Source organism: Dromaius novaehollandiae, chromosome 2 (assembly GCF_036370855.1).
Source record: "Dromaius novaehollandiae isolate bDroNov1 chromosome 2, bDroNov1.hap1, whole genome shotgun sequence".
Lineage (NCBI taxonomy): Eukaryota > Metazoa > Chordata > Aves > Casuariiformes > Dromaiidae > Dromaius > Dromaius novaehollandiae.
Window position 1 is genome coordinate 98,113,222 of NC_088099.1, and position 15,481 is coordinate 98,128,702.

General features: G+C 42.0%; 1 protein-coding gene and 1 long non-coding RNA gene across 4 annotated transcripts in view; one reads left to right on the top strand and one right to left on the bottom strand.

Annotated features, from left to right (window-relative positions):
* RANBP9 (RAN binding protein 9) overlaps positions 1-3,785 on the bottom strand; it is a 40,749-nt gene extending 36,964 nt beyond the window's left edge. Inside the window, exon 1 of one of the 2 annotated variants that reach the window (XM_064506989.1) lies at positions 2,872-3,785. In XM_064506989.1, coding sequence (XP_064363059.1) covers positions 2,872-3,298 — 427 coding nt within the window. In that variant the 5' untranslated portion in view covers positions 3,299-3,785. The remainder of the gene's footprint in view (positions 1-2,871) is intronic. The other variant, XM_026112835.2, reaches the window with a different exon arrangement.
* Positions 3,786-3,972: 187 nt separating this feature from the next.
* Positions 3,973-12,753, top strand: LOC112990735 (uncharacterized). 2 transcript variants are annotated; one of them, XR_010387818.1, is made up of 4 exons: positions 3,973-4,414; positions 5,561-5,647; positions 5,960-6,084; positions 12,036-12,753. It is a non-coding gene; the product is annotated as an uncharacterized LOC112990735 (long non-coding RNA). The 2 variants fall into 2 exon arrangements; XR_003261139.2 differs by lacking the exon at positions 3,973-4,414 and having other exon boundaries at positions 4,430-5,647.
* Positions 12,754-15,481: the final 2,728 nt, after the last annotated feature.

The window sequence follows — 15,481 nt, forward strand, 5'->3', positions numbered from 1 at the left end:
ATGCCTGCAAAAAGCTTCAGGTCCAGAAAGGCAGTACAAAGCATCACAGATGCAATGAGTAGGAGACATTTTACGCAGCTCACATTTCTATATAAGTTGTTCACTGGTATACAAGAAAACTAAAGGAATCTTCAAAGTTACAGAGATGACCATTCTTTCTCTCACAAACCAATGAAACAAAAGTATCATTGCTGGCACTAAGTCAGCACATTAAAATTATTAAATAATATGAAGAAAATGACTTTGAAAGCATTTTTCTAATTCTTTGCCCCTTTTTGCCTTCATTTTTTCAGAGGCAAGTTTCCCTAAGGCATCCCGGGCAGGGGAAGAACACTCCTGCTACCAGAAAAAGTACCTCCTGTCAATCACAGATAGGAAGAAGCTACTGCAGAAAAAGTTCTATACTCAGAAAGCTACTGAGGCAACAGAGAAAGCTTGAATGAGTGTACAGGTAGCTATGTACTAAGGCAACAGAAAATACACAAAAACTGACAATACACAAAAAGCAACACTGCTTTTGATTATGGGCTTTGGCTAGACCTGTCTTTTCCCCCTTCCCTGACCATTCTGGTCCAGAATACAATAGATCTTTATCCAAGCTCAATATGCGATTCAAATTCGCTTTCTAACAAAAACGTCTTCCATTCTTTCACCACAGCTGAGATAGCTTCAGAAGTACAGAAATTGCCAGTATTCCACTGGCAGATATTTTGAACGCTTTCTTTCAAGACCTCTACTTGCAACTGGTTTGTGGAGAAAACATTTCACATTATTTCATGCTATCTTCCCTATTCTCCTCACTCAACCTCTTAATTCTCTTCCCTTTTATCTTATTCTTTGGTCTGAGGGAACTGGGGGGAGGAGAGGCAGCAGATGTTTTGGTGCTTCTTTCCCAGTTCTCACAGGTATGGATGCCCTGATATCACTCATTGCTTAGCCCAGTTAGCAACTCCAGGTGCCAGACTGGTAACATATACACAGGGCTTCTCTAATAGCCACCTTCTTTAAATTACCAGGAAGAAAAGATGGGCCACTAAAGAAGCCGTTCACTCCCATTTGCAGTTAGGATTAAGAAAAGCGTATACCTATTATATTTGCACCTTTCCTTTTCACAGTCCTCTGGACTAATCTAGGAACTCTTCAGCCTTCACCTCACACTATTACTTAACAGCTAAGTAAAGGTATTTAATCATCATAACCTGCCAACTGTGCTTTATGACTTCTGGCAGAATATCCAAAATGTTACCTATATTTCAGAAACGTGTGGAGCCTGTTGTAATTTCTATGAATTAATGATTTTTTTTTTCTTTTTCTTTTTTTTTTTTTTTTTTTTAACACTTAGGCAAAAGAGAGAAGAGAGGAAAGAGAGGAAAAGCGCTAAGAAAGCTTGAAAATACACTTCCAGGGAGGTTCCGTCTCTAAGTTCTAGTCCATGAGCAATAAAGTAAGTAAAGGAAAACAAATAAGCAGAAGGACTTGGTGACCATAGAGCTATGTTCATGCTATGAAAAACACCGCAGCCACTAAGCACCAGAAACTACAAAATGCTTCTAAAAATACAAGCTCATAAAACACTGAACAAAGGCCAGGAAATTCAGAGTTGAATATTAAATAACATGTCCTTAAATCACTCAGTGCCTCCCAGAAACTGGCTCTATAGCTAGTCATCAACCTCCAAATTTATTAGCTTTGTATGCTGCCTTAAACTTCACATTTTTAACAGAGTATTTCATATGTAACAGTAAAGTCTCTCTGTTAAAAAAAGTCTTATAGAGTACATTTAAACCTTTCATGGCAGCCAAATCCTACCGTGTGTTTGTGTTGCCGTTTTCCTCCTCTGATTAAACAGTAACATGTTTATCAAGATTTCACTTGAATTTCACTACTGTAAACTCTGAGAAAGGGTAATTGCGAGGTTGTTTTTTCCCCTTCCATTACATTCATTTGACTACGGACTGACAAGAGATTCAAATCTTCACTTCTGAGTTGTCTGTGATTTTGACTCCACAACACTTCTACTTTAGGACTTGGGCCTAGAACACCAGATGCATCTGTGTTTTTTCAGGTCAGAGCATACTCGTGTGTTTCCAGGTTTTATGACATTTCATAACAATCAACACTTAAGTTTCTCTACTGTTACCGCCTGCTGATTTAGACAAACACATACTTCCATTTTTATGTTTTCTTAGAAAATTGGTAACCTTAACTATGAAAGAGGTAAGTACCAATTTATAAAAATCACCCTGTTCCACATAAGTCCTGTTGTCATCCCTTCCCTCAAACCACTGCGTAGCCTGTACAATGCCCAGGCACAACTGCAGTCGGTGACTTTAATTCCATTTTTCACAGTTTAAAAGTAAACCGTGTTTTTCTCTGCGCTTTCCCCTCCCCGTCATTTCCGTGTTTAATAGCTTAACGCTTGCTGCTCTTAACTCCGTTTAACCCTTACTGTTCTCGAGAGAAGGGGGGGGAATAATACTAATAAAAAAACCACACTTCTTTTCTCGCTCATTACCATAAACAGGACACGTCATTGCGATTCTCCTTTATTCTCCTGCCTTACCCCCAAACCTTCCGGCGGTACCTGAGGCCGCGGAGGAAGCGCAGCTTACATAATGCCCCTTCCAGAGGCAAACGGAGGCGGGGGCGGCCCTCGGCTCCCCCCCCGGCACCGCGACAGAAAAGCGGGGGGGAGGGAAAGGATAGAAAACAGAGCCGAAGGAAGAAAAAGCAAGACTCTTCTTGCCCATACTGCGCACTGTTTAGGGGTCCGAAAAAGAAAAGAAAGAGGGGGAGGAGAGGCACAGGAGCGCGGTTATTTCCTGTTATTGTTGCTCCGGTGCCGCCGCCGCGCCGGGCAGCGGCCCTCACCTTTGTAGTGTACCCGCAGGTTGTTCTGGGAGAGGCCGATGTAGCTGAATTTGTCCTTCGGGCTCCAGGAGCGCGGCAGCGGCGTCTCCTGCTCGTCCACGGCCGGGTAGAGCCTCTTCAGCCGCCGCTTCAGCTCCTTCTCCTGCTCGTTGAGGGCCGGGTCGCCGTGCGGGAACGGCGCCGGGGCGCTGCTGCCGCCGCCCGCCAGCAGGCCCAGCGCCGCCGCGGTGCCGCCGCCCGGCGCGGGCCCGCTGCTGGCGGCGGCCGGCGGCGCGGCGGCCGGCGGTGGCGGCGGGTGGAGCAGCAGCGCGGCGGCCGGCGCGGGGCCGGGGTTGGCGGCCGAGGGTATCCCCGGCGCCGGCGGCGGCGCGGCGGCCGCCAAGGGGAGCTGCGGCGGCGGCGGCTGTTGTTGCTGCTGCCCGGACATCCCGGCTCCGGCCTCCTCCTCCTCCGCCGCCACCTCCCGCGGTCGCGGCTGTCAACAGACGGGCCCGGCGCGGCGGGCAGGCCCGGGCGCTGCGGAGGGTCGCACGGCCGGTCACCCCCAACCGGAGCGTCCGCGGGAGGGGGCGGAGGGCGATGACGACGAAGAAGGCGGTTGCGGCCCCCGGGGGCGGCCGATGGGAACGGGGGGAGGCCCGGCGCGGGGCGCGGCGCGGAGGGAGCCGCCGGCGGGAGCAGAGCGCGGGCGCGGCGGGGGGAGCGGTTCCGCGCGCCAGGCGGAAGCGAGGCGGGCGGAGAGCGCGCGCCAGGCGCCGCGGCAGAACTGCCTCCCCCTCCCCTCGCGCCTCGGGCGCGCGCGCGCGCGCTCCGTCCGGCCCCGGCGCGAGACACCGCCGCCGCTGTGCGTCCGCGAGTCAGCTGAGCCCGGCTCCCTGTCCCCCTTCCTCCCCGCAGCGGCGCGAGGGCGGTGCGAGAGGCGGAGCCTCCGCCCCCCGGCGGGCGCGAGGCCGGGCCGTTGGGCGGTTGTGCGGGCGGCGCGCGCCGAGGCGCGAGGGCTGCGGCGGCGGCGGCGGCGGCGGCGGCAGGGGGCGGGGGAGCGTTAGGGCAGGGGGGCGGCTGTGCCGCCGTGGGTGCGGACGAGCGCAGAGGCGAGAGGGTGGGGGGCTGGTGTCGCCGCGGGGTTGCCTCCTGTTGCGGGTGGCCTGTACCTGCTCCCCAAAGGCAGGAGTAAACCGAGTCCAAGCGGGATGGCCCACAGGGCACTAGGAAGCTTGGGGATTCTTGGACTGACGAGGGCAGGAAAAGCACAACAGTGTTGCTGGGCTTTTTTTTTTCTTTCCTCCTTTGGCTTGTGCTTTGAGGAATGTTTTTGCCCTTAATGTCATCTTTTAATAAGTGGTTGTCTGTGCTGAGATTTCACGTGGCAACACCTACAAACAGGAACATCAGAAGAGGAAGGGGATTTCACAGACAGGTCTGCAACCTGAAACATTAGGCACTTTACAAACTATTTCCGGCTGCCAGCGTGTTGGAGAACAAGTGCAGAAGCAGGAAACAGAGGAGGTTAATTATGCTTGCAGTGTGTGAAATGGCAGATGAGGTAATATGAGTGTGACACTCAGAAAGGCTTGTAAGAAGCTAAATGACATTTCATGCCTGTAGTCACCAAAATATCCTGTCACATGAGACAGCTCTGTGATAACTTGTAGCATCTACGGCTGGACAAAATCCAATGTCTATAAATAGCCTATCAAAAAGAGCTGAAAACTATACAAAAGTAGAAATGTCTAGGATGGAGGCAGAATACATACTGGATCATACCTGAGGGTCATGTTATCCTGGCACTGGTAGACTATCTCCCACTAGGTCTAAGTTTGATGTATAATATCTAGAGGTTGAAGTTTAGGATTAATTTTGGAAAATTTAGCATTTGGTTAGCATTCACTGTTTTGATTTGGGACATGTTATGTTCATAAATGTAGATGTAAACATCTAACCCTTTTCTGAATTTCAATAGTTTTTTTCCCTTGGCTCCTGACTGAGACAAGTGTCATTGCTCACTTAAGTTGTGTGTATATTTCAGTCACCCATTCTGAACTTGCCACCATCAAGTTCCTGTTCTTGTCCAATGAGACAGGAAAGCAGGTGTTTCCATGCTTAATTCTTGATGTTACTTGCTACTCTTTTTGCTTTTATCCTCTGTCATTTATCTGTCTCTAAGGTAAATAGTCCCAATCTATTAAAACAATTTTTTTTTATGAGGGCCTTTTTCTCAAACTATGCCCCTAGACAGATGTGGAAATCTTCCCCATATCACTTTTTCTGAGGTGGGATGTACAGTACACTGTTCCAAAGGAGAAAATGAATTTCTTTATATAGAGGTACTCTAATGCTTGGTGTTAATCAGGATGTTATTTATTCCATCTGTGTTCTAACAGCTTATTTGTTTTCTGACTACAGCCTCATGTGGATTAGAGAGATCACTTAGATATTTACATAAATGGCCAGTTTCTGCTTTTCAGTTGATGTAAATAAATTAGAACTTGTCAGATGTAGAAGCAGTACACATTTTCCTCTCTAACATGCATTATTTTGCATTTTCAACATTGAACTTAATTCGCCATTACACGATCCATTCCATTTTATTAGCATTTCCTCATCAGCACAATCCCCTCTTGTCTTGCTTAACTGAAATAATTATGACAGCTGCAAATTTTACAATCTCACAATACAATCCTCTTTCCAGATCAATAGCAAATACAGCAACAATAGGCGACTTGCTGCAGAACCCTGAAGCAGGCTGTCATTGACCTTCTGCCATCACAGCAACCAGGTGTTGAATTCTGCTCTTTGTTTTCTATCTGCAGTTTTTGAGATGTGATAGTACTTTTCCTCTTGCCCAGTGATTACTTAGCTGCTTGAGTCATCTCTGGCATAGGGACTTAATCAAACGCCTTTTGAAATGCTATAAAATGTGAACTAGTCCACCAGTATCTCATTGGTTTTGGGGTGGAGTTTTTTGACAGTTTCAAAGAATTTTGGTGGATAGATCAGCTAGAAATTATTGTGCTTTGCAGAAAGTCTGGTCAGGCCTAATTTCACGTGTTCTTCTCCATGCTTGCTTTTTATTTATGTTTGCTTTTAGTGACCCTTTCAACCAAAGAAAACACAATCCAAGCATTGCAGCAATTGAGGGCATTTCTTTGGCCTCCTGTCGGACACATCAACAGGGTGTCAATGTGTCAGACACAGATTTTAACATCAGCGCAGGTAATTCGTTCTCTCTTTCACTCCAGGACCCTAGTCCTCCCAACAAACATGCTGCATGAACATCAGCTCACCCTCAGGACTCCAGTCAGTCCTCTGGGGAATCCAGAGCTAGAAGGGAGGCCAGAGCAGCCCCTGCCTGACACTCTCTAGACAGTATCAGTAAGAATAATACATTCTTGGCTACATAAAGAGATCCTGTTCTCAAAACAGGGCATTCTGCATGGCCTCAACATTGCTGAGGTTAATTTAACTCTTGGATCCTGTGTTAGCTACTCTTCATGTTTTCATTAAGGGTGAATAAGTGGGCTCTAGCCATCTGTTCAAGTGATGCCAACAGCATTCTGGCTGTCGTCAGGAAACAGAGGCAGGATCCTCCTTGGGAATCTATTTCTGTGCATGTCCTTTGTCCCTCCTGTAGGACTGATCCTCATGGTAGTTACATATGAATTTAGTATGGGTGCTAGTAGCTGCTACAGAAACAAATTTCCAGCCACTTTCTCTCTGAAATGTAGTATCATTTGTAGTGATGGTAACTGCTGTTCTTTGTTTAGTATTCCTTCTGCTTAAGTGCAATGCATACTTTCTTTGTAACTGTTTTAGAATTAATTTTTCCTGCTTCAAGAAGCTGCTTCAAAATCAGCAGTATGATATTTATCTTTCTACCCACTATGGTGAATTGCTGTCCTAATGAGAAAAGAAAACCACTAAGAAGTATGCTATGATATAAACCACCTGGAGGATTTTTCCTGAGCCCTTTGCTATTTTGGACTATTTTTTCCTGCTAATTTAATTGCTCATATATAGTATGGGTTTGATGAACTGACAAATGAAAGGCTTGCAAAAATGAATCAAGTATGAATTATAGGCCATCATCAGCTATTAACTTTGTTAAATCAAATGGTAATCAAGTTGCAATTTACAGCATTACTATATTGCTGCTCACACATAACACAGTGCTTCTGTTTTTACAAAACTGAGCAATCCGCTAATGAAAATAATTTTGCTGTATGAGTCAAATACACCTGCACCTATCTGAGACCAAGAACGATTAGAAATCTCTCTTAGTTGCCAATGGTTCACTTGCGTGTTTTACTTGAAAAATAGCATGTATACATGGCAGGAATAGGCTTGTTTTCTATATTCTGTTCTTACCTTTCCATTATCTACATGAACACTGTGATGTATTGGGATTCCAAGTTTTATGGAAGTATGATCTAGCCTTTGTACAAAATCTCACCATATTTCATCTCTGTAATCCAGTTTCTTCCCCTTGAAGCTATCTGTTCTTTTCTGATGGCCAGCTGCATAAAGTTATTGTTGTAAAGTCAGATCATTTTCAGCTTGGAATTTAGCCCTGTTTTATTAATGAGTTTAAAGTTATTAATCAGTTTAAAGATTGATGAGTTAAACTTCATGTTTTTCTTCCAAAGTTTTGTTATTTGTAACTCTTTACTGTACCCACTTTCAAACTGAAGAACAAGTACTTTTGATCATTTTTTGGTGTGTAGGGCATTTTTTTGCCCAATAATAAAAGGCAGTTTGAGGAGAACTGAAAATTTGTTCATTGGGATAGATCATAAATAGAAGATTTTGTAGTCTTTGTTTTCTGGGCTACTGTACAAGCATCGTATTCTAACTAAAATGTCAACATGAGCACAGAAATAAAATGCCCTCCAAGCTGAATAAAACATGTTTTATTTACAAGACAAATTTGTGCACGGGCAGGATAGAAAATATGATGAGACACATTGGTTTATTCCTTTTGTGAAAACAGATATCAAACTATAACACGCTATTAGAGAAGTTATTCTCAGCAGGTCAAGATCCATTTCTGAGTCACCATGAATTTCTAGTGAGGGTGCAAGCAAGCTGGCATATTTTAAATGTTGAAATATAAGAAAAACTATTAAAGATAGACTGAAAAGAGCACACTGGCCAAACTTTCTAGAGTAAAAGAGTTTCTTTGGGCAGATCAGCCTGCACTAAAAAGTGCCTCTGTGGTAAATAACTAAATGAAGTGAGATTGAAGAACAGGCCAAAAAAAGTGGAACGGAGTAAGAAAAGAGGTAATCATCCAGCCTGCTTAAACTAATGAATTGAAGCACTCTACACTCCTTTTCCTCTGCTAGAAAACCTCTTGCCCTCACTCGGTACATCGGTGGTTTGACTCCTGTGAGATACTGGATGAGTTCCAGTATTCTTTCAACCAGTAAGGAGCAGGTGGGTCACAAAACTGCAAAGTTTGGAAACTTTTGTGTTTCAGGGCACAACAGGACATTCTCTAAATGATGATTAGGATGGAAATTTACAAGTTACTTGCTTTTGATAAACATTTTAAAGTTCCCGTCCCAAGTTAGACAGTGTTTTGTTTCCAGTCTGTTCATTGGTAGGGTGCCCATTACCATAGATGAGCAAGCTCAAAGACTGCAGGCTTTCAGAAGCACATGGGATGTGTCAAGCTGACCCACTTCTTGAAAGCCAGGCTAGGCCTTTGTGAAATGTCCTGTACTTGTTAGAAGAGATGTTACGATGTCAAGAATGTTGAAGTCTCGAATGGCAGGATAATTACTGTTACGGTGTTTACAGAGGTGGGAGGGCCCTTAGGGAAAGGAGGCCAAAAAGGAGAATCAGGAAGTGAGATGAGTAAGGCTCCAGGAATTGCACACAGATGGAGTTTCATCGTGCTTTTTTCTTTAGCTCACTTGGCTCTTTAGTAAAATAGGTGTTTACATATGAGAAACTATTTTTTTCTCTCTGCATTTCACACACCTACAAATTCAAATGTTCCACATGCTAATCTTAGTGGCAGAAGTAGATTTTAAATGGATGTTAGAAACTTGAAACTGGCAGGTGAAAACACTGAATTAATTAAGTTTTAAGTATTATAGCTTTTTCCAGTCCTACTGCCAATCTTTAGTTTGCCTCTTTCAAATCTGTCCTGGGGGAAACAGATTAGCATGAAATCCTGACAATTTCTGCTGCACTTGTTAGATAGTAGTGTTCCACTCTATAGGACTGCTCTTTATGCTTTGCTTTTCTGAAGATATTAAGTATACCAGAAGCCTCTAGGATGTGCAATCACCTCTTTTTATTTTAGAAGTATAAAAACATGGATCTACAAAGTAGATCATCTGACGAAATGCAAAATATTTTTCTAATTTTGTTCAGTCACAGTGACCTTGGGGAATACTTGCATGATAGACTGACTAAAATATTTCAAACGAGGTCATGATTCTTCAGGTGACTGTTTTTAAGATTACTTGCCATTATATATGCTGTCATGATTGAAACGTATAAGCTGAGTGCTCTGAAGATTGGAGGAAGAGTAACTTCCTGTTTTAGCACATACTATTATTATGATTAGCAATTATTGTTGTTTGCCAAGCCGCACCTATGTTAACCTCTGTCATCAGCAATGTTGTTTAATCATCTTGAAAATGACTGAATCCTATCTGCTTGGCCACTTACTTTAACTTAGCTTATGAACTTACCTGTGTGGGGATTTTAGAAAGCATGATATATATCTTTAATATATAAAAGCCTCAGTATTATCACTGATTTGTTACAGTTACATTGTATCTCCGCGCTTGGGTCTTAGTAATAAAATATGTGACTTTAGTTTCACAGACGGAGACATTATTAGGTTAAAACATGCATTTGTTGGAAGTTAAATTTCTGTATTTCTATTACTAATAACTTCACAGATTGAAATTGAAGTAGACTAAGGAAACTGCTATTTTCTTTTGTTTGGGTGCTCTGCATTTTCCAGCCTGAATAAAATGCAGAGTCAGTTCTCCTTTCTGGGAGTCAAAATGCTGAGAAAGACTGATCTAACCTATTCTCCCTCCACAACTGGACCAGCTATCCCATGACTGTTCCTGACAGGCACTTGTTTAACCTGTTCTCAAAACCTCCTGTGACTGATATGCTAACAGATTTCTGTTATGTTTAGGCTAGTAATACTGTAGGGCAGTGCTGGATCGATTTGAAAAAATACATACTTAATTTGGATATTCTGAAAACTAAATGGAATGTAAGCATTTTTGTTGCTTTAAAATTTTTCAACAGTGCTTTTGGAAATGTAAAATTTACGTTAGGATCCAAATTTGTACCATTGACACCCTAAGTGTTCAAAACCCATGAGTCAGGCCCACCCACAAATGAAATTGTTTTAAAAGCCCATTTTCTTAAAAATAAGACATTTAGAGAGGGTGGGTAGGTGGCTGGTTATTTGCCATCTGTTTTCTGAGCTTTTAGGAGATGTTCTTTTCATATTTACAAGCTTTTCACCATAACCATAAGAATTAGAAACCTTTTTTTTTTAAGCTGGGTTTCTTACTGTAGAATCTGACTTTAGCAGCTGAAAAAAATATAAAGGTATTTGCAATGAAATCATGAAAACCAGCAACATTGAATTTGACCTGACAGCATTTTCACATCTTCTAAGTGCTACAGATGTGAAGCTTTGCAGAGAAGCAAATGGTTATCTATTTTATAAGGATCTCCCTGCACTTAATATTCTTGTTATTTTGTGAGAAATGTTAAGGAAAATGTGGAGTGCAATTATTTTTCATCTCAAAAAGCGGTTCTAGCATTTCATTGTATATTGCTAATTGCAGTTCACTTTTCTATTTCTTAAAGTAACTAATATTTGATAATGTGTATAAATAGGTAAACAGGCTGTCTGGTTGCGCAGGCCCTAGTTTGTTAAATCTCATGGTAGAGAGGGATTTATTTTTAAACTTAAAGATTGCAAATGAAAAACAGCAGGAAACTAACAATTCAGTGTTGTCAGGGATTTGTCACACTCAGCTAGTTCTTGGTAATTAAAGGATGTTTTTGATAAACAAGTCATTTGCTTAATTTTAACTGTCTGTGGTTAGGAGTTCTAGCATAAATGTGCTTGTCAGAGACTCCTGATTTGTTCTGGTGAATCTGTTGTCATTGACCGAGTAACCAAGCAACTCTGACTAAACTCTGTGAATCCACACACCTCCTTTACGTAGCATCTTTCACTTAGCAACCCAAATTTTTGAGAGTGCAGTTCTAGCAACTTGCATGTTTATTAAAGTGCCATATTTATTTAATATGACAGGCAGCATTTATCCCCAGCTCAGAACTAACCCTTACAAAAGTGCAGTCTATAGCAGGCTGATATCAGCCATGTGTTGTAGAGAAGGTCATCACTTCTCTCTAACAATAACCTGTAACATGAAATAGTATTGAAGAATCAGTTCATTATTGAGGGCTACTGTGCAATACAAATCATGTAAAAAAAGCTTAGCTTAGTTAAGTCAGATTTTTCTGCTTTGAGTCAGGACAAGTAATGCTGTGTTAAAGAGTCTGGATTTTTTGAATGAGGGTCAGTGCTAAAAAAAGTTCATTTCAGACTCTGAGGAACCTGAACAGAGAATGCATTTCTAAAAGCCGTTGCCAGATTGCAGAAAGGGTATAAACTGGAGTATAAATGGACATATATAATTTCTGATAATGTAAGGTCACTGGGCCACACAGGTCTTTTAGCCAGTGACTGACACATCATGGAAGAGTAGCAGAAGCCTGCGTAAACTGTGGTTTTTCTCTGGAGAAGGCTTGCACTGGTAGTGGATGAGCTGGTAGATTCTGGAAGAAGTTATATGTGGTCATAAAAACAAAGACTACCAGGATGCATGTGCTCCCAGAAAGTGAGAATTGAAGCTACAAAGCAACCCAAATTAACCTGTTTTGCATTATTATGGGTGCTTGATTTTGCAACCTTTATAATGTTCTTTTAATATTTTTACAGGTGTGTGATACTAACTTTAAACTCACTGTATAAAAAAATTAAATCTGTGCCCTTTCAGATAGTATAATTTATGGTTTGTTTGTTTGCTTTTAGTAATCTCTTCTTTTAGTGCTTATTTGGATCCTAGAGACAGCATATTGTTCAAAGTCTGCTTTTTTTTCTCCAGAGTCTCTGCCTGCAGCATAAATTCCTTTATTTGATGCAATTCAGAACAAAGGCCTCACCCCTGTGGATCACGCAGGAACTGTAAGGTCAAGCAGCCTCCTGACTGCCCTGGTGCTGCTGGGACCCACTTGGTGAACACAAAGCCAACCTTTTGTGTGCAGCCGAACCTGGCACGCAGGTGGCCCTGCAGGAAGGGCAACAGTGAGTATAGGCTGGCTCTCCCTTCCACTTCACTGCTTGAGCTTAGCCCGTGAGCAAGGAGAGCAGGAGGCAGCGCTGGGAAAATGCTGAAACGCGGAAGAGGTGGGATCAAAAGCCACTAAAGATCCAGTGCAGCTGCAGTGGCACATGACTCAATGGGACGTCATCACTGGCTTAGAGGAAGGGAGAGACAGAGCTTGAGTAAGAGGAAATACACTTGGTAAATTTAACACTTCGTAGGAGAAATCGTCTCTTCACCTCAATTACTCACTCACTCACTCAATTTTTACCCCCAACGCAGTAACTTCTGTATGTAGCATGAGACATTTTTGTCATCTCTAATTCTGTAGATTGCTCCCATTTCTAGGATAACCTTTGACCTTCTGCAGACCTGCTACTTCTTTGCAGCATTCCCTTTCTACCCTCCATACCCCAGTCTGGTTTCTGCATTGAGCTTACCTGCTCTATATCTTTTTGTATCTTCTAATGTGGAAGTAAAAGTTCCTTGTGGGCAGAAATGCTTGTTTGTGTGTTACAATTTACCCACTGTATGGAATCACATAGTTCTATAAAGCAGTAATACTATTAATAGCAGAGAAGACAGCAACTTCTGTTTCAAACTTTTAATACAAATTCTCTATCAATTTAAATGCAAGTGTTCCTCTTGCTTCGTATGATCTGTAATTTGAATGAGGAAGGTTCAGGTTGAACTGTGACTTTTGTTTTTTGCAATACATCTTGCAACAGCCTTACTTTCCATAATTGAAATGGCACAGTCTTATATATAGAAGGAATATTGAGTCACACTGAAAAATGTAAGAAAAGGAAGTATTATAACCAGGTCTACCTACAGAGAATATAGACACAGCCATACAAATCTTTTAAATGTTCATTGCTCAGGTATGTGGTATTGGCTAAAGCAGGATTGATTTGAGCTGGAAGACAAAACCAGTAATTATTGTGGCAACAATGCAGGAGAAGTTTGGAATCCTCTGCTGTAACAAGAGACTAGTCGTTCCTAGTTATTGAACAGCTGGTAATATGTGTGAAAGCAATAATTACAAATTGGCCAGCAAGAGGTACCAGGGTAATACTTATCAGAGCTCATGCCTTCTAGCTCTGGCAACCAGAGGTTCTCTGCCTCTTTGAAGAAATGAATGCTAATAATGAAATATTCAGCGATACCTTTTCAAGAGATACTGAAGATGGACATCAATACTGCCTGAAAGACAACTCTTCTTCCTTTTACTTTGGGTCCTAAAAGCAGGGGAAGGGGAGGAAGAAAAGTTGTGTGCAACCAGAATTAGTCCTGTATTTGAACAAAATCCCACATAATTTCTGAGCATGTTAAAGTAGTGACCTTTCACTTTAATTTTTAACTGATAAAAGAGGAGATGCTACAGCATTCTAATATCTAGCCTTCAATGTGTAGTTTAGAACTGTCAAAGCATGGTAGGAAGGGACCTGGTGTCTAGCACTGTATTGAATTTAAAGACATTGTAAAATTAATGGGGCCTGAAATGTCATTCTATTTATTTATCATGAAGTGACATAACATGCTCTTCCATATCCTCAAGGTCATTACCACAGTACATTTATTTTGGATCCTCAGTGATCTTGAACATTCAGTACTGTGCCTTTTACAAAAACATACACTAAAAAAAATTGCTACTTCATGCTCCTTTAGTGCTGTCAAGAATGTAGCAAAGTGTAATCAAGCTGCATAAGGTTTGGCTGCGGTAAAATGTCTGCACCCTGCCTATGCTACAGGTGTAGATCTACTAGCAGAAATATCCTTACCAGGTTTCCAGGGTTAGTTGAAATCTTGCTAGGGGAACCTGAGTGCCTGGTAGAAGAAGAGTTTTCCTCAGATAGCTGGCTCTAGTTTGATTCCTGTATTTAATGTCCTGTGCCTTACATGACAGTTGCATTCATCAGTGTGGTGTGCAGTCCACAAATTTCCCCCCTGCAATTATGAAACAGTAAGCAAAACAATGTGACCAACAGTGCTTTAATTACACAATCAGTAGATGCATGGGGAAAAAAATTGAATGTGGCATAGCAAAATGATATCCTTAAAACAAATGTTCCTATGCTGGGCACTGCAAAGTTTTACCTCCATTTACTAGGGCTTGGATGATGGACACAGAGTTGACTCTAATGCAGCAAAAATATATATTCGCTTTACTTTGAATATCAGCTCCAAACAAAAGTTCTGGTCCTGATCCTACAATCTCTAGCAGGATTTTAAGCTCCCTTGCAATGTTACTGATAAGGCAGACTTCACATAGGTGCATAGCGTATCAGGTATCAAGGCTGAGGCCCTGTATTTGAACAGGAATGGAGATATTCACTATTAAGAGGCATGTGATGCTTGAATTATGCAGTGTGTAAATGAGGAAATAAATGAGGTAAGAAAGAAAAAGCAAGCCCCAGTAGTAATTTGAATAAGGATTACCTAGCAAAAACATCAGGCTTGTAGTCTGATTTATTTTGGATTTTTTGGTATATATCTGAACTACTAATGTGAACTTTAGAGATATATGATGCTATGGTGATCTTGTAAAGTAATCAGTGTACTGTATTTTTACATGTTATGACATGAAGGAACCATTCCAGTAGTTCATCCTATTTAAGAAAATGTATTTAATACTAATTTTAATTATGCCTGTTTAAGAGATGATCATGCACAAGAGCAAAACAGGAAACATCTTTTAAAATGAACTCATGCATTTCTAAGACAATTATTTGTACTTGCACCTGTTTAGAATTTCCACTATCTGATGACATGAAAGCCACCGCAAAACAGATCTAATCTGGCTGTTGAGTATGTTTCGAAGAGGCAGAGGTTACAGGAAACTTCCATAACTTGACAGACCTTTTGTGCAGAGTTCAGTGCACTCTTAGGCAGGGCCTAAAAGCTACTGTCACAGAGAGGCAGGCCTGCAGTTCTGGCTTTCCTCTCAAATTCAGGCTGTTCCTTCTTACCACGTCCCGAGGCTGCTGGCGACTCAGCGAGCTCCCCTGCCTGCTTGGGCCAAGGGTGCACCTGATTGCAGGCATAAGAAATGTTGCATTTGGACAACAGAGGCCACATTAAGGAAACAAAATTCAGAAACAATGACGAAAGTCTGCACTGATTGTACATATTCCAAATAGGTCACAAACATCTAGTTTAAATGCTCGCTTCTACTACTGTTGTGTCTTTGTCAATTTAAAGAGGCTGAAGAGGAGAAACATTCAGTG